This window comes from Aulonocara sp. 'chitande type north' Nkhata Bay, linkage group LG3 (genome assembly GCF_057382095.1).
Source record: "Aulonocara sp. 'chitande type north' Nkhata Bay isolate Kocher_YH1m ecotype deep benthic linkage group LG3, A_spYH_male_GT1.1, whole genome shotgun sequence".
In the NCBI taxonomy this organism is placed as follows: Eukaryota; Metazoa; Chordata; class Actinopteri; order Cichliformes; family Cichlidae; genus Aulonocara; species Aulonocara sp. 'chitande type north' Nkhata Bay.
The window spans coordinates 60,083,489-60,109,468 of NC_141346.1; the positions used below are offsets into that span (position 1 = coordinate 60,083,489).

The 25,980-nt window shown below is 43.7% G+C and overlaps 2 protein-coding genes across 2 annotated transcripts; both read left to right on the plus strand.

Annotated features, from left to right (window-relative positions):
• The first annotated feature begins 1,542 nt into the window (after nucleotides 1-1,542).
• Nucleotides 1,543-2,934, plus strand: LOC147336386 (protein NLRC3-like). The gene is made up of 2 exons (XM_086286186.1): nucleotides 1,543-1,877; nucleotides 1,997-2,934. Exon 2 carries the CDS (start codon nucleotides 2,194-2,196, stop codon nucleotides 2,932-2,934), a length of 741 nt encoding a protein of 246 aa, XP_086142312.1. The 5' UTR covers nucleotides 1,543-1,877; nucleotides 1,997-2,193.
• An 88-nt stretch (nucleotides 2,935-3,022) lies between these two features.
• Nucleotides 3,023-5,512, plus strand: LOC147336387 (NLR family CARD domain-containing protein 3-like). Its single transcript, XM_086287075.1, has 2 exons — nucleotides 3,023-3,821; nucleotides 5,332-5,512. Exons 1-2 carry the CDS (start codon nucleotides 3,085-3,087, stop codon nucleotides 5,510-5,512), a joined length of 918 nt encoding a protein of 305 aa, XP_086143201.1. The 5' UTR covers nucleotides 3,023-3,084.
• Nucleotides 5,513-25,980: the final 20,468 nt, after the last annotated feature.

The window sequence follows — 25,980 nt, forward strand, 5'->3', positions numbered from 1 at the left end:
CTCATTTATTCAGTGTAAATAATGATTTTTGATGCAATGGGAGAAGAAAAATGACAAAAACAGTTTTAAAAATAAGGATTAAAATATTACAAACTATGTTTTTGAGTTTCCTGATGTAGTACAAAAATATATGAACATAACTGTATATAGGACAGATATTTTACGGTTCTTTTAGGCAGCACCAAAAAACAAAAAGACTATTTTTAAGCTGTCTGAGGTAGTGAGTCAACATGTCACACTGGGTCAAAGGTCAGGGAGTAAAAGTGTGTTTTAAAGGAGGTTTAAAAGCAGCGAGTGAAGGAGCCTGTCGAGGTAAATCGTTCCATAACTGATCAAATTCAGTTGGTGGACCTCTGTGTGAAATCAAGCATCTGGTTCACAGAGAGGATAACCCTCACATGGGCTGTACAACATTATATAGGGAGACAAAAACAGAGCTTATCGTAGCCATCGCTCTCTCGCATGGACGTGGCAGTCTTGCTGTCTGCTGCGAATCCTCCCCGTACCTCCGTGACCTCGTCTGGTATCTGCTCCCTCCTCTGTAAGAGACAGTAAAGGAAAACACGTCTCTGCCTAGTCTTGAAAATCTAATCTTATCATCCATTGTTCTTCTAGGGCCTCTTCTTCTTGTGGCCTCAGCTAACTGCTAATATTTAAATGGCTAACATTAACATGTGTGCCAGCCAGGTTCACATTTATGATGAACTATGATTAATTAACTGATGTTGAACCTGGAGCTTTACTGACCTCTGAAATTCCTCCTAAAGTGTTATTCAGTGTTGTGACAGTCAGCTGCTTCAGCTGCTGCTGGGATGGGCTGTGGCAAAGAGAACAGAGAAAATCCAAATCAGAGTTTTTCTCTGAATTAAAAGCAAGGAAACAACAATATATTCTACATGGTGAAACTGATGGTTTCTGGTGTTTGGGTCTGTTTTTCTGTATTCATGCAGATAAAGTGTAAACTCAGATGAATTATACCATCAAATGTTAAAGGAAAATATCAGGATGAGTGTCTGTGAGCTGAGAAGGACGTGAAGCGAGCAGTTTATCCCAGAGCTGAAGCTGCTCTGTGTGCAGAGATGAGCTCAGATTCCTGCTGTGATTGATCAACAGTCACAGAAATGTAGACTTGTAGTTATTACTGCAGTATGGTCACAGCAGATACTGATAAACATGTATTATGAGGATGGATGATCAAGTTTCTCACTCTCTCCTTTAAATCTCAGTTTTTTCTTCTTCACAGTTTATCTGTTAATTTATTAATGAATAACACTGAAAGAGTTTCTGTTATATTTCCCCTTGAACATCAGCTTATTAGGGCGGCATTAGGAAATAGCCCCCCTCCAAAGAATGAATAAATGAATGATGATAATAATAAAATGATTCAAAAGCAGAGCTCAGAGTGGTAGAATGGTCAAACATGGATCCACGGGTGGTTCAACTGCATTTGGTGACGTGACTAAAGCAAATCTTTCAAATAATCCCACCATCAACGGGATGTTGTCTCCTTTACTACGGTTACTTTACTTGGTCACCGTGTGAATTTCTTTGAAATGAACCAAATTCTTTTATTTGTTGGTTGTTGCATATTTAACCTCTACAGTCAGGAAAGGAGGAGATGAGGCCTCAACAATGTTGGGTTGTAGCTGTGGTTCAGGTTAGAGTGAGTGTCCATGGAATAAATGTAAGTCAGTGAACTGGAAACATGACTGTGTTCAAACTTTGTTTTCCTTTTTATAATGAGTCTAATCAAAGGTGGACAGAAGTATCTCCACTGTGACTTTTCTGTGTCACCATCAGAGCTTCTGCACAGTGTGGAGAAAGATCCAGAAGCAGAGCTGGACTGCAGACAGCCAGTCAGAGCAGCTGTGTACAAAGTAAGACTGAACATCTGTCTGCTGATGGACTCATTTCTGAAAACTGGACTTCTTGTGTTGTTCAGACATTGAAGAGTTTTCTTTCTCTTTAGTCTCATTGTTTTTCTTTCTTTCAGCAGATGTTGGTCTGCAGGAGGTTTTAGATGAACATAAGATCAGTCTGAGGAGGAGATGTGAACGTGTGACTGAAGGAAGTGATGAAACAGGAAGTAGAACCCTCCTCAACAGGATCTACACTGAGCTCTACATCACAGAGGGACAGAGTGAAGAGGTTCATACCCAACATGAGGTGAGGCAGCTGGAGACAGCTTCCAAGATGGACGCCCTCCATGACGCTCCAATCAGGTGCCAGGACATCTTTAAAGCCTTACCTGACCAACAGAGACCCATCAGAGTGGTTCTGACCAACGGCGTGGCTGGTGTTGGAAAAACCTTCTCAGTGCAGAAGTTCACTCTGGACTGGGCAGAGGGCTTGGAGAACCAACATGTCAGTGTGGTGGTTCTGCTTTCATTCAGGGAGCTGAACCTGATCAGAGATGAGCAGTACAGTCTTCTGGAGCTGCTCCATGTTTTCCATCCAACATTACAGAAGGTCACAGCAGAGAAGCTGGCTGTCTCTCAGCTTTTGTTCATCTTTGACGGCCTGGATGAAAGCAGACTTTCATTGGATTTCACCAACAGGAAGCTGCTGTCTGATGTCACACAGAAGTCATCAGTCAGCCAGCTGCTGACAAACCTCATCCAGGGGAATCTGCTTCCCTCGGCTCTCGTCTGGATAACTTCCCGACCCGCAGCAGCCAATCAGATCCCTCCTACATGTGTTGACAGGCTAACAGAAGTACGAGGCTTCACTGACGCCCAGAAGGAGGAGTACTTCAGGAGGAGATTCAGTGATGAAGAGCTGTCCAGCAGAATCATCTCCCACATGAAGACATCCAGGAGCCTCCACATCATGTGTAGTATCCCAGTCTTCTGCTGGATCACTGCTACAGTTCTGGAGCACATGTTGACTACAGAGCAGAGAGGAGAGCTGCCCAAGACCCTGACTGACATGTAGTCACACTTCCTGCTGGTTCAGACAAAGAGGAAGAAGAACAAGTACCATGAGGGACGTGAGACGAGTCCACAGGAGCTGACGGAGGCTGACAGGGAAGTTCTTCTGAAGCTGGGGAGGCTGGCATTTGAACATCTGGAGAAAGGAAACATCATGTTCTACCAAGAAGACCTGGAGCAGTGTGGTCTGGATGTGACAGAGGCCTCGGTGTACTCAGGAGTTTGTACAGAGATCTTCAAAAGAGAGTGTGTGATCTTCCAGAAACCAGTCTACTGCTTTGTTCATCTGAGCATTCAGGAGTTTCTGGCTGTTGTCTACATGTTCCACTGTCACACCAACAGGAAGACAAAGGTGCTGAAGATGTTTCTAAAATCAGAATCTTTCACCACGATGATTTTCAATCTTTTTGATAACAAAGATCTCCAATCACTTGATGTATTTCTGAGGAGAGTCATGGAGAAATCCCTCCAGAGTAAAAATGGCCACCTGGACCTGTTTGTTCGCTTCCTTCATGGCCTCTGTCTGGAGTCCAACCAGAGACTCTTAGTAGGTCTGCTGGGTCAGACAGAGATCAGTCCAGGAACCATCCAGAGAGTCATCAACAACCTGAAGAAGATGAACAGTTATGAAATCTCTCCTGACAGAAGCATCAACATCTTCCACTGTCTGATGGAGATGAACGACCTCTCATTATTTCAGGAGATCCAAGAGTTCCTGAAGTCAGAGAACAGATCAGAGAAGAAACTCTCTGAGATCCAGTGCTCAGCTCTGGCCTTCATGCTGCAGATGTCAGAGGAGGTTCTGGATGAGTTGGACCTGCAGAAGTACAAAACATCAGAGCAGGGACGACAGAGACTGATTCCAGCTGTGAGGAACTGCAGAAAGGCTGGGTGAGTCCAGATGTGATCATTAACATCATTGATCAGTGTAGGTTAGTAGTTTAATTTTGAAAATAAAATCAGATTGTAAGCAGAAAGTGTTTGTGTCCGTACGCTGCAACCTTCCACACCATTCCTTTATTGTACAGACTCAGCAGCAGCTCCATGGATCCCAAATCCAAGAGTGGAGAACAGATTTGAAGTGTGTCACATCCATGCAGTCACAGCTGTTTCCACCATGTTTCCACTGATATTAATCCTGTTCAATGACACGTTTCATATCAGTGAATATGTTCTTTAGGACGTCCACTGACATGTTTAAGTGTCCTGCTGGAAATCACTCAAATCATCCATGAAATCCATGAAAAATCCTTTTAGTGTTTCTAACTTCACCCTCTGTCCTCTCTCTCTCTCCATCCTCCTCACTGCTTCTTTCACTGATAATCACACAAACATCGTATTCAGCTACAAAATAACACAATAATATCATCTGATGATCATTATTATAAGAGCAGGATCCATATTTGATATCAGAGTAACACACTGCTTGGTTATGTGCAGTCATCATCAGTGACTGTGGGTCAAACAGAAGCTCTCTGATTGGTTGCTGACCTTGGTCACCTGTCCCCTCTCACCTGTTTGTGTTTGCTCTCTCTTTGCTGTCTCCATCCTCTCTCTCCTTTCTCTCCCTCTCTGTCTTTGTACGTCACTCAGGTCCAATGGAAACAGTGACATTTACAAACCAATCAAAGACAAACTGATCCATGTCAGGTTATAACAATATTCAAAGTGAATACAGGCTGCTGCTGGACACAGACAGGTAACATCATTTTGACTTGCTGTCACCTGGATCTGGACTCATAAACACTGAAGCCCTGAACAGGAATACAAATCATTTTCTGCCAACTAGCGACACAGCAGCAGATAATGGCTCAGAAAGCTAAAATGAGCCAATCATTTCTGTGTTTAGTTCCCCTGAAATCAGATCTGATATCAGCAGCTCTGAGTTCATTCATCATTATTGTCCAGTGATGAGATTTCTGCTCCGTTTGGTAACAGTCAGCAGGTTTTTCCTGCGTGTGGACGTGAACAGTCGTACCTGACAGCAGGTAGCAAACAGAGATCATCTTTCCAGCTGGAACTCTTCACTGAGCTGAACTCATTCAAAATGTTCTGGAGTCAAAACAGGAAACAGTCCAAATGTGTGTCTTCACTCTGACTCTGGATCAGATCTCAGTGACAGACTGTGGACATTATGGAAGCCTAAATGTGACACCATCTTCCTCCTTCATCTGCAGATTAAAGCCAAACAAAGATTCTCATTAAAAGTCTGCAGGTCTGAGAGAGACTCAATCGTTGTGTCATGTCAAACACAGTAAGAGGAGCTGAAGCACAGATGTGAAGAGCAGATTCATCAGATTATGACCTCACTCTGTTTTGTCTTCATATACATTCAGTCTGTGTTTATAATGCAGATTTTCTGCTTTTATAATAACACATTTTATATTTTCTATCATCACAGACTGACTGAGTGTGGACTCTCAGAGTCTCACTGTGAAGTTGTGGCCTCAGCTCTGAAGTCCAACCCCTCCCATCTGACAGAGCTGGACATGAGTGGAAATGATGGCCTCCAGGATTCAGGTGTGAAGCTTCTGTGTGCTGGACTGGAGAGTCCAAACTGTCGACTGGAGACTCTGAGGTGAGTTCACTGACTGCGGCTGTTGTTGTTTTTCTATATTTCAGGTCTTTGATTGATGTTTGAAACTTTCTTTAGTTCCTAAATGTTCAGGATGTGTCTGAAGACAAATGTGAAGAAGTTTGAGTGCTTTCAGAAATGTTGTCTTTCCAAACGACTGAACAACAGTTTTTCCTTTTGGCTCCAAACAGAAGTGACAGACTTGAGCAGGGTTCATTTAAAGGCTGACAGAAGTGGAGTGGTGACGGGGAGATGTTTGACAGGACAGTGTTTCAGCCTCCACAGGTTCATGTTGTGCTCCATCAGTCAGTGAAGATGAAGTCAGTGCTGATGAGGCTGTAGAGTGTGTGAGGGATGTGAATGAGGATGATGAAGATCTGATGATAGCAGATAAAAACAGGCTGCAGAGACTTTGAGCCATACAGGGCACACAGTGTGTGTACAGAGCAGCTGAAATCATTATGGAGGCCTCACTGGGATATGGAAGCATCACAGTACAGCTTCAGTGAAGCATTAAAGTCTCTGATATGAGATGAGAAATGAAGCAGCCAGAGCTTTTTCATGAGTGGAAACCCACTGTGACTGTGAGCTGCTGCTACAGCCTCCAGATTAGCCAGCAGCTCATCCTGCTCAACATTTCCTCACCAACTTTAATGGAAGTGTGATGTTTTCAGCTGGAGTGATGGTCAGGGTGGCCTCCCTCTCCTCTTCTTCTCCTCTTCCTCTTTCATTTGTAAAGCCACTTCTGCTGCTTTCATTCATTTGGAAGTCCTGTAGCTGAGTTTGGGAGAGACTAACAGCCTCGGCAGCAGAGGGGAGAAAGGCTGTAACACCACCACTTTACTCTGTTCTACCTGTCACATCATTTTATCAGGAAACAAATATGCTCATGTTTTTACTATGTTTGTCTTGAAGATGTAAGAAGATCACATGGTGCTTTTTATTATTGTGTTGGTTTGTTTCCTGTCTCTTGGATGGAGCCCAGCTGTGCGTGGCCCCTGGGCCTGTGGTCAGAGTGTGTGCTGGATAATCCGGCCCAGGATGAGGCCAAACTGACATGGGATGAAATGTCTGTCACATAATTGAGCTTTGTGAGAAATGTACGACTTTAATGTGAAACGTTCAGAGTTTTTTCTCTTGTTGTGTTTGTTTGAAGCTGCTTCCTGTTGGCTTCAGCTGTTTGGAGTTTCCATTTTCTAAACTTCTACATTCTGAACCTTCTTCAGCTCTGAACAGATGATGAAACACTGAATGATTTCAAGCTCACACTTTGTCTAATAAACTTACATCTTTCATTCTTTATACAGATTGAGGGACTGTGGTTTGTCAGAGATCAGCTGTGATTATCTGGCAGCAGCACTGAAGTCCAACCCCTCCCATCTGAGAGAGCTGGACCTGTGGGGAAACAACCTGAAGGATTCAGGAGTGAAGCATCTGTGTGGTTTCCTGGAGAGTCCAGGATGTGGACTTGAAACTCTGAGGTCAGTCAGCATGTTTTAGTTGTGCTGAGATGAATATGATGTGAAAGTTGTGCTGACACTAAACTGCAGACATCAGGCTGATATTATAGTGATCCACACTGAGGATCTTCATGGTAAAGTCTGTTTTCTTCTTCTCTGGTTTAGTCCATTGACTGCAGCAGAACAATGTTCACATTTCAAACAGTGAGACTCAACGTATGGCCCGCGGCCCACACGCGGCCTGCCCACCTTTCCTGATTCAGAGAGAGGGGACCCTGATTAACTGTGTAGTGTTCTTCCTCACAGTTCTAAGTATCAGACACAACAATGAATAATCCACAGCTGACTGTCTTTAGCAGGTCAAAGGTCACGGCACACAGCAGACAGTGGGAAATATTATAACTCTGATCATTTATCAGCACATATCCATATGTATAAAAACAAAGCTGACACTGTGAGACTTGATCAGAGGTGTGATCATCACAGCAGAGGCCTTTGTGTCAAAGTCACTGAGGATCAAACAGAAACACATGAAGCAGATTTTCCTGTTCTGGCTTTTTATAGCAGATAACCTTCAAAATATTCTGCAGTCCATCAAAAACTGAAGCAAACCATGAATCAACATGTGAACATGAGCTGATGCTGCTGAAGGGAAGCAAAGTTACAGAGGTTTGATTACAGACACAGCTGAGAGTTTGTAATCTGTCATCATTTTAAAAGGTTTACATTTCTTCAGTATTGAACAGCAGAAATGAGGCTTTGTTTTGGGAGGCCGACAGCAGTGAACACAACAGCAGACTGGTGCGTAATAAGCAGTGAATAATGCAGGAAACAGATTTTTGAAGGTAAACTGTTCTTGAAGTACACTGAGAGAGAGAGAGCTGTGCAGGAAGTAAACGTCAAAGTCAGAGAGAATTCATGACGATGTTCATCAAACGTAAAGCGTAGTTTGGATCTTCTTCTGCTGCTGGTTCACTCAGTTTTGGTTGGAGACAGATGAAACCTGCAGCTTCAGGATCTGTGAGCTGTCCACTTTCAGCCCCGACGGCGTGTCCGTGTACGTGCCGTCGAGTGAACGATCCACGCTCTGTGTTTCCATCTTTGTGTGTTTAGCTGCTCTCATTTACTGTTTTATCTGTTTGCTTGTTGTTGAAATACTTTTGGGAGCTTTAACCAGAGATTCTGGCAAAATACATTTATATTAAACATCGATTCAGGATTGAATGAATCAACATCGCTTTATTCAAATTAAAACCATTTAAATAGGAAAATCCATTTTTTTACACCCGCCTCTAATGCTGGGTAATGTCAGCTGGTCCATGTGCAGCTGGCTGTGAGGCTCAGGGAGCGTCTACAAAGTGCAACACTGAAAGAACATCATCCATAAATATTGAGTAATACCTGGACTCTCATACAGCGAGACTCAAATGCCTTTAAACATCAGCTTATCCTGCTGATCCAAGTCCAACACTGAGTTTGTAAAAACATGTTTGTCAATCATTTTGTTTGGTTTCTGAGGAAAATGATTCAATAACTTGCTGCTAATACACAACATTTCATCATATTTCCTCATAACCCTCTTTTGTCTGACCATTTGATCCCATTTGAATTTGCACTAAAGGATCCACAGAGTTTGGTGACAATAATGACAGTAGATGTTTGTGTGAAAGTGCTGGAAGCAAATGAGTGTGTGATGTGCTTTCAGTGTTGCACTTTGTAGACGCTCCCTGAGCACTGGTCTCACAGCCAGCTGCACATAGAGACCAGTGTTGTTAGTCCAGGTCAGAAGATGACTTGTTGGAATGAAAATGAGCTTGTAGTTTGTCTGCTTTAATAATGTGACTGGAAAAAGGTGTTGGACTTCAAATATGTCCATTTCTTTCACACTTCACCTTTAAAAGTGAAGCCTTGTGGTTCCTGGAAGGAAAAACACGACTTTTTCAAGTCTTTGTCCTGTTTTTATGAGAAATGTACGACTTTAATGTGAAACATTCAGAGTTTTTTCTCTTGTTGTGTTTGTTTGAAGCTGCTTCCTGTTGGCTTCAGCTGTTTGGAGTTTCCATTTTCTAAACTTCTACATTCTGAACCTTCTTCAGCTCTGAACAGATGATGAAACACTGAATGATTTCAAGCTCACACTTTGTCTAATAAACTTACATCTTTCACTCTTTATACAGATTGAGTCTCTGTGGTTTGTCAGAGATCAGCTGTGATTATCTGGCAGCAGCACTGAAGTCCAACCCCTCCCATCTGAGACAGCTGGAGCTGAGCAATGACTTCTGGTGGTTGACTAACAAGAACAGGAACACCAACCTGCAGGATTCAGGAGTGAAGCATCTGTGTGGTTTCCTGGAGAGTCCAGGATGTGGACTTGAAACTCTGAGGTCAGTCAGCATGTTTTAGTTGTGCTGAGATGAATATGATGTGAAAGTTGTGCTGACACTAAACTGCAGACATCAGGCTGATATTATACTGATCCACACTGAGGATCTTCATGGTAAAGTCTGTTTTCTTCTTCTCTGGTTTAGTCCATTGACTGCAGCAGAACAATGTTCACATTTCAAACCTTCAAAGAAGAAGAAAAATCCTCCACTGGATAATTCACTGTGAAACTCTCCAACTCTTCATTCCACCTTAAAGTCTGTCTGACACTGAAATCCAAAGCAAAATGTGCGTTTGCTTTACAGACAGCAGTCCAAATCAAACATACACACATCATCCAAAACACAGTCCAACATCCAAATCTCCTCCACTGCCAGCATGAATGATGGGAAAGAGAAGGAGGAACACTCTGACATTCAGGGTTAGAATGAGTTTCATGAAGCAGACTGTGAAGATCAAAGCTGCATTAGAAAGCTTACATGAATGAATGAGTGGACAGAAGTGGACAGAGATCATCTGAAGCACTTCAAAGGCTTTAAATCAGCACATTTCTCTTTATTCTTTATCAACTCTGTTAGTTTCTCTCAGTTTTCTGTGGAATGAAGCTAACAGCAGGCTAATAAGATGCTGACCAATAGGTTTCTATTAAAGGTTGTAATTTGTATATGAAAAAGTGCTTTGGCTCAGCAGGGATCAGCTTACAGGTAGAATACAGCTGCTGGATGGGATTAGCATGTCATAGCTATCTACCAAACTGCTAACTGGGGGATTTCAGGCCATCTATGGATCATTTTTGCTAACTGTTTATTCAGCTTAGGCTCACAGGGCTGCAGCCTGTGCCCTAGCTGTCATAGGGCAAGAGGCGTGGTCCACCTGCACAGGTGAGCAGTCCATCACAGGGCCAACAGAGAGAGACAGAGAAGCACTCTCTCACATCCACACCTACAGCCAATTTAGAAGCACCAATGAACCTAAGCAGCATTTCATTGGACTGTGGGAGAACATCCAACCTCCACAGAAAGGCCAACAAGCTTCAACCTACAACCTTCTTGCTTTAAGGCACTAGTGCGAACCACTTTTCCCCATTTCAGCCCAAATCCTGCATCTTCCTGTTTCTGACTCCAGGCCAGCTCCACTAACACTTTCTCATCAGACACTGCCACCTAGTGGAGGAAGTCTTAGTTCCATTTGAAGCTTCAGATTACAGTTAGTTCCTTTACAAAGAGGTGGAGGTGGTGGGGCCACAGCACCATCATCACTGAGTGCCATAGGACACTTAACCTTTGTTTCCATATGCTGGGAACTTCCTGTTGTTCCAAGGAGGACTGGAAAATGTGTGAAGATCTCCCAGTCAGTTCCTCACAGCACACGTCAATCATTTCCCTCCCACAGCATCAGGACCAGGGCTTTTTCTCTCTTTGGTCCCACTAAGAGATTTCCACACAAACACCTCATCAGTGGGACTCTCAGAGCTACCAGCCCTTTGCTACAATCACAAAGCTCTTCATTGAAATCAATGATATCAAAGCTGGAATCAAATGAGTCCAAGTCTTCTGCTGATTCAGCATCACATTCATCTTTGCTCCTTGTTCTGCATCCCCACCATGGACTTCATTCCTTTCCAAGCCAGCCTTGAGTGTCCTTTATTCAGCTCATCCTCTGCTTTACTTTTACACCTGATTTTAGCTGCTTTATCTCTCTTTCAACAAGTTTCTGTGCCTCAATCTTTTTCTTCTCTCCCTCATAACAAGACAGCTTCTTCTGCCTGAGAACATGTTGGAGTGATTTACTAATCCAGGGCTGCTTATTGGGGAAAATACTTCCTGTTTCCAAAGTAATCCCCATTTTTCCCAGAAAGAAATGTAAGTAGAAATCGATGATCTAAGTGAGAACATGAGCCTTTAAAAAGTCCCAGTGGGTGCAGTCAAAGCAGTCCCTCAGTCCCAGTATATAGTCTTTGGTCCAGACTGGAACAACTGTGTGCCCAGTTTGAGCTCTCTTCAGTGCTGTGACCTGACAGACCCAGAGGGGCCATCACATCACATTTAGAAGCTCCCCTAATGGAGCCACAACACATGTCCAACACTTAGTCTGTCTTGTTGGACCAACTGGAAGAAATGATTCAAGGACTTAGTCACAGAACAGAGATTCAAATCTCCAAAATCCAACTGGCTGCATCAGGACATATAGTCTGAAACTCTGCACAGTTTCCTGTTTGAAGCTGCTTCCTGTTGGCTTCAGCTGTTTGGAGTTTCCATTTTCTAAACTTCTACATTCTGAACCTTCTTCAGCTCTGAACAGATGATGAAACACTGAATGATTTCAAGCTCACACTTTGTCTAATAAACTTACATCTTTCATTCTTTATACAGATTGTGGGACTGTGGTTTGTCAAAGATCAGCTGTGATTATCTGACAGCAGCGCTGAAGTCCAACCCCTCCCATCTGAGACAGCTGGAGCTGAGAGGAAACTACCTGAAGTATCCAGATGTGAAGCAGCTGTCTGATCTTCAGCAGAGTCCAGACTACAGACTGGAGACTCTGAGGTCAGTAGAGTGATGGAGTGATTGGGTGGTGCTGTCAGCAGTATTGTACTAAACACAGTCAGTATGAAACAAAGATCCAGTGTTTCCTGTAAAGCTTCAGCTTCTCAGTGAAGCTGTGAGAGGAGAATGGTGACAGGCTTCAGGATTGGACACAAACACTTCCTGTTTCTGACCTTTATGGTCACCATAGTAACAGCTGACACACTCTGATCAAACGCTGTCAACAGCCAATCAGCTCTCTGAACAAAGCAGCACGCAGACCAATGACTGCATTCATTTCCAAGTTTAAAGCAGTGAAGAACACAGTCTGTAGGTGAGGAAGAATTTAGTGAGAGCAGATGTTTGGATGGAATTCCTCCAGTTAACAGCTGGAACCGGCCATCTGGATTGTTGGGCTTGTTGTTGGGGTTCCTACAGAGCTCAGAGTGGACACACCAAGGTTCTTCTAATGAATGAAAGTCCAAACTCAAACTAGGAGGGAAAAACATTTTCATCAACTTCAATAAAAATCCAAAGATTAGAAAAAGTGAAGCAACAATGAGTCCTAGTACAGTCCCAGCACTGAAGTCCCTGCTGCTCTCTATACTGGATGTGCTGCATCACTGACTGACAGCTGATGAAGAGTCTCTGGAAACACGCGTTTATCTCCTCTGCTCTTCCTTCTTCTCTCTGCAGGTGGAGGTGATGATGGTAAACAGGACGGTGTGTGTGCTGAGAGAGGAGGAGCTGTGTCCTGATGATCCAGAGAGGTTGAAGCAGCAGCAGCTTGTGTGTAGAGACGCTCTGACTGGGCCATGTTACTGGGAGGTGGAGAGGAGAGCTTCATCCAGCAGTGACTGACAGAGGAATGAGAAGAAGTGCAGATGACTGTCAGTGCTGCAGAGTGAACTGCTCTGAGAACAGCTCCACTGTCAGACACAATGTAGAGTCCAGCATCATCCCTGTGTGTCCCTCTGGATCTGACAGAGGATCATCAGTGTATCTGGACTGCTCTGCTGCTGCTCTGTCCTTCTACAGTCTCTGCACAGTCTCTGTCTGACTCTGGCTTCAGACCCTCCTGGATCAAACTCACCTGGAAAGACTTTCAAACATCACTCAATAGATTTGAATACAGAATATATTTGATCTATACTGTAGATGTACTGTAGAGTTGCAGTTTGTCACTTGTAAATACAGTCTGTGAGCAGCTGTGAGCTGAAAGATCTTTCTAGAAACACGAAATGTTTTCACTCTTCTGTTGCTTTTTCATATATTTCCACAACATTAATATTGATCCCACCTGTCTCACCTGTTTCATGCTTTTATACATAATAACAGGACACGTGTGATCTGAGCGCTGCTGTGGTTGCTGTGCTGCACGTCTTCATTTAGATAACAGAGACATCTAGTGGTTCAGAGGGAGAACTGCAGGAGGTGGAGCTGTGTTTTAGCATGGAAAACTTTTTATCTTTTAGGCGCAGATACAAATATGACAAGTATCAGTGTACGATACAAAAGGTCACATCAGTCAGCAGAGGGAACAGTGATCACACAGCAATGTAAGAATAGAAACATAACAGTGAATCTGGACATGTATACAGATGGAAGCAAACAAACAGGATGTAACACTACATTAAAGCCACAAATGGGAAGAAAACAAAGCCAAAGGAAAATAAATTTGATCTCAGGGCCCTATTTCAGGAAGCCGGTTTAGTGGAAAAACTGAGTAAGTATACCCTGAGTTAACGAAAACTCTGGGTTTTCGGTTTCACAAAGCGAGTTTAGATTAATCCTGAGTGAGTCACTATGACGACACACTCCGTGAAGCTAACCTGCCCCCTAGCAGGTTTACTACAACTAACCCTGACTGTCTCCGCCCCTTTGTCGGAAACCTGACAGTAGGAAGTGTCGGACATGGCGTGCCCCGTCCTTGAAGAGCCAGTAGATCGTGAAGCCCAAATTCTCCGCAGAGCTCTCCGCCGGGAGAGAGTGATCAGAGCGCGTATGGACATTTTATCATTTCCTGATGATTTCCTGTGTGAACGTTACCGTTTTTCAGCACAATCTATAAGTTATTTGAATAACATCCTCAGGCCTAATATTGCTCATGTGACACATCGCGGACATGCTCTCAGTTCTGTACATATTATTTGTATTGCACTTCGGTTTTTTGCAAACGGGAGCTTTCTGTATAATATTGGTGACGCTGAGCACGTTTCCAAGGCTACCGTCTGTCGGGCAGTCAGGAATGTTACAGTTGCACTGAAACGTCTCCTGTACCCGTTTGTGGTGTTCCCCGGTCACAGACCCACAAGATTTATCAAAGAGGGATGCCACAAAATTGCAGGTATCAGGATGAACAAAATTTAATTCATGATGTGGTGATACTTGGACTACTACTTAAATTTTACATTCATTCTCACGGTTCCCAGGCGTGATTGGCTGTACAGATGGTACTCACATTCCAATCATTGCTCCTTCAGTAAATGAAGGAGACTATGTGAACAGGAAGTCTTTCCACAGCATTAATGTGCAGGTACATAGTTCCCTGTAGCATTTCAAACTAACAAATTATTTCATTATAGTAATGGATGCTAATTTGTGTTCTCTGCACTGTGAAGATCATATGTGATGCTGCCAACATTATCACAAATGTGGAAGCCAAGTGGCCAGGCTCTGTCCATGACTCACAAATATTCCGTGAATGTACACTGAGCACAAAATTTGGACATGGTGAGTTGAGAATACTTTAAAATATATAAAGACCAATTGCTTCAGAAGTGTATCCTTCTGTCTTAGGAGAGTTCACTGGCTACTTGCTTGGTGATAGGGGGTATCCATGTTTACCCTATTTGCTTACCCCTTACCCTGACCCTGAACCGGGCCCACAGCAGCGATATAATCTGGCTAATTGCAGGACAAGAGCCAGAATTGAAATGACTATCGGAATGCTTAAGGCCCGGTTCCAGTGCCTGCAAAGACTCAGGGTCACCCCAGAAAGGGCATGTGACATTATTGTGGCATGTGTGATTCTTCACAACATTGCCACAATTAGAGGAGAACACTGTCCTTCTGAACCAAACATCAGCAGTGATCCAAACCATGAACATCCTGACCCTCCCACGGACATACAAGATGGAAGAGCAGTCAGAGACACCATATGTCACAATCATTTCCTTTGACCCATCACCTCAACATGTTGAAAGAAGAATAAACAGATTTTCTGTTCAACTGGCTTTATTGGTCGCCTGTGTTTCCTGTACACAAAGTATTAAAAGATGTAAACCTCATAAAGTGTCTCTGTTGCTTCCTCCTCTGTAACAGCTGTCAATGTTTCTTCATTATTTTCCTGTAGTAAAGAAATTAACAACATTGCTGTTCTACTGTAAACTCATATAATCTGTGGAGTATTACTCACAACTGCATGTTGGTCTGGCTCAACAGGAGGCTGCACCAGATGCAGTACACCACCACCATCAACTGATAGAATATGAGGTTCATACAGGTCACTTATAACTTACAAGGGACCAAATGGCAATTAACAAACATACCAATCACCTTACACTTCATTGTCATTATGCTCTCAAAGACAACCAAGACTGAGGGAAGGCAAAATCAGTCGGAAAATAACTTCACTACAAAATAATCCATTATGGTAAAGAGTTTATCAAATGAATGTGTCGCACTGCAAAGGTGACTGTGAAGAAAGGATGTATGCACATCATGTATTATTTTGAATTTACCCCTTATGTAGGCACTTGTGTCTTGCGGGGTTATTGACTCAGAGGATGTCCCCGCAGAGATGCCTTCAGCCACAGGGCGCCCACTGTTTTGGCTGAGGGCCAACTGCTCAGCCTCTGTGAGTGGTGGTGGTGGAGGACCCCCACCTGTTTTTCGGGCCTCCGCTTTTTTTCTGTTGGCTATAACGGGCCACATTTGAGCATACAGAGTAAGCAAATATGTACTTGTAATGTGCTCAGATAATTTCAATAAGTGCTTACAGAAAGAAAATTAATGTAGCCTCTAACTGCAATTGATTTACATGGGACAAACAGACCAAGCACTATGGCTCATAATACAATTACACCTTACCTGTTTGGACTATATTTTTATATTTCATTTTTACTTGCTGCCAGGCACGTTTGGGGCCTGTTGGGTTGCACCTGCGCTCACATCACATCACAACATAAAATGTATAAAATAACAAATAAAATAACATATGATAAAATAACGTGTTAAATGGGTGGAAATCCCTCGATCAATGTTTAAATTAACACTCACGCATTGACTCTGTCGGCTATGTTTTGCCATGCATGCTCCCTTTCTTTTGCAGCTGAGGCTGTGTTACCTTTTTTTCTGCAAAATTTGCATGTTATCGGCATATGCTGCCATCAGAATTTCGGCCTCAAGCGCTGTGAAATACATTGACCGCGCCTTCTTTCCCTCCGTCTCCATGGTGACTCGCTTACTCTGTGCTCCGCTTATCAGGGCTTTATGTATCCTCGTCCGCCGGCTTCACTTGGGGTTAAAGCAACTCCGCGTTGATTGAACTAATTGTTATCAGCCTTTCTGAAACCGAATATTCCGAGTTGGACAGTTCGGGGTTACTCAACCCTGAGTGTCGTTTTTCACTCTGAGTTTTCGAAACCGGCTTCCTGAAACAGGGCCCAGGAATCCAAATCAGATGCTTTAGAGCAGGGGTCGGCAACCCAGGAGGAGCAGAGACCCGAGGCGGCCGCCGGTCCGAGTGTCAGGTGAACTGAACTTCAGGTAAGAAGTTATGACCTGCAGTCTATCTGGGTCAGATATAAACCAAGTTTAGGTGGAGTTTGTTTTCCTTGTGCTGACTTTTTACAGTCAGTTACAATAACTCATACTGTGTACTAGCTAGCATGACGGAGTTTCTATACAGCTGGGTGGTGCTATGATGTTACTGATAGTGAACTTTACAGTGGCTTGCAAAAGTATTCGGAATCAATGTTATTGGAATTCCACGTGAAAAACCAACACAAAGTGGAACAAAAATCATACATGATTCCAAACATTGGTGCTATGATGTTTTTTACAAATAAATAACTGCAAAGTGGGGTGTGCGTAATTATTCTGTCATGGAAAAACACACTGCCATCAACTTCTGTTTTGTTTTTGTCAAAATCACTGTAATATAATCTCTGTACCTTTATATACATGCGACTTATATTAATGCTGCTGCCCTCTTGTGGCTAAAGTGTAATTATGTTCTTGTTATTAGGGAAAACATTTGAGAGTAACATGACAAATGAGTCAGCACTTTGGCTTCAGCTTAAGAAATCCTCATTTTTATGTCATCAGTTATAGTTGCATGTATTCATTATCATAATTTAACCTTTAATATTGATGTCTTAAATTTATTTTACGTAAACTAGCAATAATTTTATGGTTGCATTAAATAAATGCATCACTAATGAATGAACTATTTCAGTAATTAATTTAAAAAATCTACATAATCAATTAAAGATATATATTAATAATGAATTATCCATTAATTTCATTTAAAATTTTTCAATATTTGTTTATATACAATTCAAATTAGTTAATTGCATATTTAATCAATTATTGGTTTGTTTTCTATTTTAATTATTTTACTGACACATTTAATGAATTATTTAATGATGTATTTATTTAATTCACGTTGCTACTCCTGGCCCTGCATCGCTGTTCATAAATACATTTTATTTGTCAGCTTCACCCATCAAAGTCAGGGGGCGGGGTTAATGCTGATCAAGTCAAAACCATTGCTTTGGTCTGGTGGGCGTTCTTTTAGTGGGCTTTTCTGTCACGGCCTGCGTGGCAGACTATGATGAGGGGAAGGAGGACCCAAATGCTGGACTCTTTGATGAGGTCAGTGCATTTATTTACAGTGATGCAAAATAATCCAAACAACAATAAATCCCCAGTGCGTTCCCGACTCTGACATGTCCTCTTGCCAGTGTTGGTGTTCTTTGTCTCCGCTCCTCAGTGTCTGAGCACCCCGTGCTCGCTGTCCTCTCGTCTCCACACTCCTCCTGGGGAACAACAAAGAGGCAGCCGTCAGCAACACCACAATGCGGCAGACTAACCTTAACTAACTCGCCAAGAGACTAACGTGAAGTTACGCAATGATCCAGCATTCCATCACTTTAATATCTTCTAGACAAGAATGTAGTGGCATAATCTTTAACCTCCTAAGACCCGAACTCCTCCGTGGCATTCATTTTTAATTTCTCTTTGATATTTGGGCTGATTGGGACCCGATGAATATAAAAACAAAGAATTACCAGATTTTTTTTTTTTTTACCAAATTTTGTTTCTGACAAAAATGAGGTGTCCATGCACCTGACTGCACGGACACGAGCTGAAAGCCGACAGCTCGCTGATTCTGATGTTTCAGCGGGTCCGCGCTTTGTGTTTACGCCCTTTTTGCATTGATTCTGAAGCTGCAGGTTTTATTTCTCCAAACAATATTGAGTAATAATTAATGCGCCTTATAATCCAGTGAGCCTTATGGTCTGTAAAATATGGTGCATTTGCAATACCAATGTGCACAATATTGGAACTAAATTATTTTATATTGACAAACAGCGGCCCGCATTAAACTGTGACTGTCACCAGGTAATGTGGGCATGTTTCCTGAATAAGCAGCAGGTGGTAAAAAGCTGACAGGTGAACAGGATGCATGCAGGTAAATTCGAGGGCCCTTCGAGCTGATCGGTGGTGTCGTGAGGAGAATTTCAGCTCATTATTCATGTTACAGAAACACAGAGGTACGAGACCAGGCAGAAGACTTTCTGATTATTTGTTTTTAGTTAAAATAATTCCATTGTTGTCTAGTGATGGTGTGGTAAAGCTCTGTGAATGTGTCCAATTTTTCCAGCTTTGTTGCTTCACCTAAAGGCAGATCACACAAAGCCTCGTTTAACTGCTTATTATGAAGAACTGACAGCTGCTGGTCATTTAATGTTCAGCAGCACTGCTGTGAGAATACCTGTAGGACACATACCAGTGGATCTGTAAGCACATGCACAGCTGCAGGGCTAGAAGGGCCCAAATGAATTAAATAAATAGATTCTTAAATAATTAATTAAATGTGTCAATAAGTGATTAATTACATTTATTTAAAAATCATTAATTTTTTAAAATTAATTTATTGTAAATGTTTTAAATGAAATTACTTGGCATTAAATCAATTATGTATATATTTACTTTATTAAGTATTTTGAACTTAATTCATTAATAACATTTAATAAATTATTTAATGATGACTCATTAAATAATTATTGATGATAAATTAACCCTCCACATGATTTAACCTCTATAGAGATGCTATTTTATCTAGATGTTGCAGCACTGAGAGCTCCAGAAAGACCCTTCATGGTGGCCCTGCAGCCAACCAGCACTTCAGTCAAATGCTGTCAAAAGTGGTCCCAGAGACACTGTTAGCTGTAACCATCAATGACCAAGAATTGTGTCATTTAATTCAGGGTTTCCCTGTATTATTGTTTGATATCATTTCTGAATAAATAAATAAATCAAGATGACGAGCCTTTAAATGCACTTATGTTAGTATAAATATACAAAAATAAAAAATAATTTTCCTGTTAGGAGAATAAGAAATAAATATATTCATCACATGCATCAAATCACAACGTCCTCCTGCAAGAGTGAAGCATTGTGATTGGTTGATGCTGTTTCCATCATTTATGTTTGTTTACCTTGAATAAATTTGCTCTACAGAGCATTTATTAATTAGAAGGATTATTAATAAACATCTTTCCCTCTGTCCCTATTGCCAGTCTTGGCAGCCGGGGGTCAGTCCGCCAGGTTCTCCGCTCCTGGCCGCCACCTGGCACACAATGCACCCGGCCCCTATGGCGCCTCCTGCGGGTGGTGGGCCTGCGGGAGGATGGGCCCATGTCTCCTCTTCGGGCTGTGCCCGGCCGGGCCCCATGGACTAAGGCCTGGCCACCAGACGCTTGCCCTCGGGAACCCTCCCCGGGCCTGGCTCCAGGGCGGGGCCCCGGTAACCCTATCCCAGGCAGGGTAAACTGTTCCCTCGATATTCTTTTCATAAGGGTCTTCTGAATCGCTCTTTGTCTGGTCCCTCACCCAGGACCAATTTGCCATGGGAGACCCTACCAGGGGGCAAAAGCCCCCAGGCAACATAGCCCCTGGGATCCCTGGGTCACACAAACCCCTCCACCACGATAAGGTAGCGATTCCGGAGGCAGCCGACAGGTATCGACAGGCCAAGCGGAATGCGGCTCGGGCAGTGGCTGAAGCAAAAACTCGGGTGTGGGAGGAGTTCGGAGAGGCCATGGAAAAAGACTTTCGGACTGCCTCGAAGAGATTCTGGCAAACCGTCAGACGTCTCAGGAGGGGAAAGCGGTGCTCTACCTGCACTGTGTATAGTGCTGGTGGAGCGCTGCTGACGTCGACTGAGAAAATTGTCAGGCAGTGGAAGGAATACTTCGAGGACCTCCTTAATCCCACTGACACGTCTTCCGAGGAGGAAGCAGAGTCTGGGGATGAGGGGAATGACCCGCCAATTTCCGGGGGCGAGGTCACTGAGGCAGTTAAACAACTTCTTGGTGGCAGAGCCCCTGGTGTTGATGAGGTCCGCCCCGAGTTCCTGAAGGCTCTGGACGTTGTAGGGCTGTCCTGGTTGACATGCCTCTGCAATGTTGCGTGGAGATCAGGGGCAGTACCTGTGGACTGGCAGACCGGGGTGGTGGTCCCCATCTTTAAGAAGGGGGACCGGAGGGTGTGTTCCAACTACAGGGGGATCACACTCCTCAGCCTCCCTGGGAAAGTCTATGCCAGGGTGCTGGAAAGGAGAGTTCGTCCGCTAGTCGAACCTCGGATACAGGAGGAACAATGCGGTTTTTGTCCTGGTCGCGGAACACTGGACCAGCTCTTTATCCTCTCGAGGATACTTGAGGGTGCATGGGAGTTTTCCCAACCAGTCTACATGTGTTTTGTGGACTTGGAGAAGGCATTCGACCGTGTCCCTCGGGGTGTCCTGTGGGAGGTGTTGCGGGAGTATGGGGTGTCTGGCCCATTGCTACGGGCCATTCGATCCCTATACAACCGTTGCAAGAGCTTGGTTCGCATTGCCGGCAATAAGTCGGACTCGTTTCCGGTGGGTGATGGGCTCCGCCAGGGCTGCCCTTTGTCTCCGGTTCTGTTCATAATTTTTATGGACAGGATTTCTAGGCGCAGCCAAGTGGCGGAGGGCTTTCGCTTTGGTGGCCTCAGAATCTCATCTCTGATTTTTGCGGAGGATGTGGTTCTGTTGGCTTCATCGGGTGAGGGCCTCCAGCTCGCACTGGAACGGTTCGCAGCCGAGTGTGAAGCAGCGGGAATGAGGATCAGCACCTCCAAATCTGAGGCCATGGTTCTCAGCCGGAAAAGGGTGGAGTGCCCACTCCGGGTCGGGGATGAGTTCCTGCCCCAAGTGGAGGAGTTCAAGTATCTCGGGGTCTTGTTCGCGAGTGATGGGAGAAGGGAGCCGGAGATCGACAGACGGATTGGAGCTGCAGCTGCAGTAATGCAGATGCTGAACCGGTCCGTCATGGTGAAGAGGGAGCTAAGTGTAAAAGCGAAGCTCTCAATTTACCGGTCGATCTACGTCCCTACCCTCACCTATGGCCACGAGCTGTGAGTAGTGACCGAAAGAACGAGATCGCGGATACAAGCGGCAGAAATGAGCTTCCTCCGAAGGGTGGCTGGCCTCTCCCTTAGAGATGGGGTGAGAAGTTCGGCCATCCGGGAGGGGCTCAGAGTGCTGCTCCACATCGAAAGGAGCCAGTTGAGGTGGTTCAAGCATCTGACAAGGATGCCTCCTGGGCGCCTCCTGGGTGAGGTGTTCCGGGCATGTCCCACCGGGAGGAGGCCCCGGGGCAGACCCAGGACACGCTGGAGAGATTATATCTCTCGGCTGGCCTGGGAACGCCTTGGTGTTCCCCCGGATAAGCTGGAGGAGGTGGCTGGGGAGAGGGAGGTCTGGGCCTCTTTGCTTAGGCTGCTGCCCCCGCGACCCGGCCTCGGATAAAGCGGATGAAGATGGATGGATGGATCTTTCTCTCTGCTTTTGGTGGAGTGAAACAATAACTCCTATCTCCAGAGGTACACAGGTCCACTGGCACCTGGTCCTAACTTCACCCATGTCTGCACCCTCAGACATCCCACTGTGGAGGCATCCTCGCCTGGACCAGTGGCTGCCCTTGTGAGACAGACTTTATGGTCACAAACAGCCCTAATCTGAGAATGAAGGCTCCTTTACATAGAAAGCAGTATGTGGTGTGATGACCGCTGCATTAGCTCAAAATATGTGATGCACTGGCTGCTGCACTCTACCTGTACTGAATCAGTTTTTGTAGCCAGTCCCAGTCTTTACATTTAATATGCACCCACTCCCTGACAGCATGAATGTCACAGTGTGTTGAACCTTGACTGTGGCACATGTCAATGCTCCCTGGACATCGTGCTTAATAAAGGAGATTAAATGTGATGTGATTATGAGTTTTGCTGATAGGTTTGTAGCTTGAACCCATCCGCTGGAACGTTGAAGACAATATAATTACACTGCAAAGCAAGACACAAGTAGGCAAAGTTCTTCATGTTACTCGTGCACGGGAGAGACCGGACAAAGCGCCGTTCCTTCGCTTGACCCCAGTTGCTCTCGTCCGTTCTCCCGTACCACTGTTCTTTTATTGAGGTTACATGAATATGCATAGGTTCATTAACATATGATGTCTACATACACACAAAGAGTACCTTGCCTGTGTATGTGGGTGTGTGTGTGTGTGTGTGTGTGTGTGTGTATATTGCTGATCAAAGGGTCAAACATCCTTGGTCAGGAAGAGGGTAGACTAGACCCCCCCCCCCCGGTGAGGAAGTCAAGCAGTTCATCTAAACAAAAAAGCACTTAGACTAGAACAAACGTAGCGACGTTAATCCTATCATAAAACAATTAAGACAAGATGCGACCTCTTCCCATGCTCCCAGGATGTAGGTGTGCATTCTAGTGTGGAATACACACCAAGCCTCTGTAGCCTGTTAAAGATCACACAACTTCTCACTACACAATTGATTATACACCTCTAAGCATCTATGGTTAAATATTTCTAAGCATAAATGACAATCAACAATACAACAATACAAGCTCTTTTGAAGTTTAAACATTTATGTGTCAAAATGTTGGACTGTTCCTTTATCAGTGTGTAACAGTGTGTGTATGAGAGCCATGTAATGTCCATGTGTGCATGCTGACTGTGCTGCTCTGACCCCCCTCCTCCTTTTAGGGTGGAGCCTGCTGGAGTCCGATGGTTGAGACCAGGTCTGAGGAAGTGTAAGTGTGTTTTTAATGGGATTCATGAAAACAAAGCAGCACACATTCAACCATCTTAATCATTCACATCTCTGATGTCAGGAGTCATCATCAAAGGGTCAATCAATGAACAGATGATGGATCAATAACTGCAGCTGGATTGTGTTTGTTCTCTCCATCAGATTCCTGTCAACTCACAATCGACACAAACACAGTGAACACAAAGCTCCAACTGTCTGACAACAACAGGAAGGTGACACATGTGGAGGAGGTTCAGTCATATCCTGATCATCCAGACAGATTTGATGTTTGTGAACAGCTGCTGTGTAGAGATGGTCTGACTGTTTTACAACACAAAACTCGGGAACCTGTACAGAGCACAGAGGGAGACACAGGTAGGGAAAATAAACACGACAACCAAACCCAAAGAACTAATACAAAATCAGAATAAACTAGAAAATAATAATCATAAACTCAAAGCGCTGGGTCACCGACCCAGGACCATGACAGAACTTTTGATTTTTGCATTCTGTTTGTACTGATAACTGTCAGTGGATTATTTTGATCCCAAAGAAATCTTTAACACACATGTAGTGATGGGACGTGTGCACTGAAACAATGGTTAGGAAACAGAAATCGCCTGAGAATCTGCTCATGTTTAAGATTTCTTCTTTACAAACATTTTCTATGGCTGTTCCCAGTATGACCAGTGATACAAAGCATGGAAAATGGAGATTAGTTCATTCAGACAAATACACTTTTTCAAATGTAAAAATAAAGAAATGAATCAATAAAATAAAAAGTAAAAGAAATAAAAAATAAGGGTCTGAGGCGTCTGTCTCACTGTATCTATGGCAACAATTTACTTTCTGTTCCTTCATATCAGAACCACATCTTTGAAATCAAAACATTTAAGATTCAAATTCAACCACAGATGTGTTCAATGAAATATTAAATGAAGCAGTGCAATGTTTTTATCACTATCCAAGTTTGAACTCTAAGTAGAAGATTTAAAAAAGCAACACACACACACACACACACACACACACACACACACACAGTATGCAGACATGATTTAGGTGATGATAATATAACGACTTCACATACCCGTGGGATGATTCATGTCCTTTTTCTTACTCTATGCAATGATGAACTTCTTGCTTCAGGACCTTCTTGATGAATTTGTTTTCTAATCCACAGTTTTCTACCTGATCTGTGTGTTTGAAGTAAAATGCTTGTGCTCCTGCTCCTGCCAAAAGCAAAGCAAAGCATCCACCCTTTTCTTACCGGCGTCGTGAATTGTTTGTCAGCATCTACTCATCCTAACGTTGGTCCAGTCTTTGTCTCAGTGTCAAGTCAGTCAACACTTTAGTCCACATGGTCAGTCCAGTCACAGTCCAGTCACACACATCATGCACACACATTCACACTAGATCTTGCTGATAGTGGAGCCTCACGCACAAAGCATCAGAGTCTCCACCCTCATCAATATGAGCTCATTTATTTGTTGTTTCTTTTGTTTTTAGAAAAAGAGTTCTTTATGATCTTGGACTGGATTGACTCGCTGCAATCCTTTAGACAGGAACTGGCAGGTTCCCACAGGTGACCTTTTCCTCAGCCCATTGTAATCTGGAAAAGCTCACCTTATATTTGCTCTCACAACAATGTTTTACAGCGCTGTTAATTCAATCTTGCAGGCCTGCTTAGAACAAAGAAGGAGGAAAAGAGAGCTGATTATTAGCTCATCAGAGCACAAAACATCATCACCAAAGGGGGCGACACCTGACAGTTTTCTCTAAGTGCACTGTTACAGAAATAATGAGCCGCTCCTCGACATGTCCATGTTTAGTAAAACTCCCTCTATTGAAATAAGAAAACAAGCCAAAGCTAACTGACAGAATGAACCCATCACTAAAACAACAACCCCAAAAATCTTCATCACAGAAAAGTTTTGCTTACTAATCCAACAATATGTTGTGGGAATTAGAACTTTCCGGGCCATAAAGCTTTTGCCCGACTCTTGGCTTAACTAATACTGACATAGTCTGAAATCAGACTTAAAGTCACTCCCTCTGTTCATTTAGGATAAATGTATCTATATCTGATTTAGGCTAAGTGCCTTTTGTTTAGATGAACTGCTGGACTTCCAGACCAGCAGGTTTAGGGAAGTCTTTATGGGGTCACACTCTGACCCCCCCCCCACCACACACACACACACACACACACACACACACACACACACACACACACACACACACGCACGCACAGGCAACGTACTCTTTGTTTGTATGTAGACGTCATATGTTAATGAACGTCATATGTATATTCATGTAACCTCAATAAAAGAGCAGTGTTACGGGGGAGCGGACGAGAGCAACTGGGGTCAAGCGAAGGAACGGCGTTTGTCCGGTTCTCTCCCGTGCACGGGAAACATGAAGAACTTTGCCTACTCGTGTCTTGCTTTGCTATGTAATTAAATTGTCCTTAACGTTCCAACGAATAGGTTTATGCTACAAACCTATCACTGAGGTTAACTACACAACCCCTCGCCACCTCCTTATACACAGGAGTGAGTACAAAAGGGTTCGTACGGACGCATTAGCCGGCCGTCCTTCTGCTCGACACTGTTAGCTGAAAGATGATCGGATCATCCTCTGTCCTGTATTTAAGGCTGAGAGTCTTTGTCCAGTCTCTTTTCCACAGCTACTGTCCACAGCACTGATCCACCTGCAGCACAGCCCCACTCAGTTGTTTTATGATT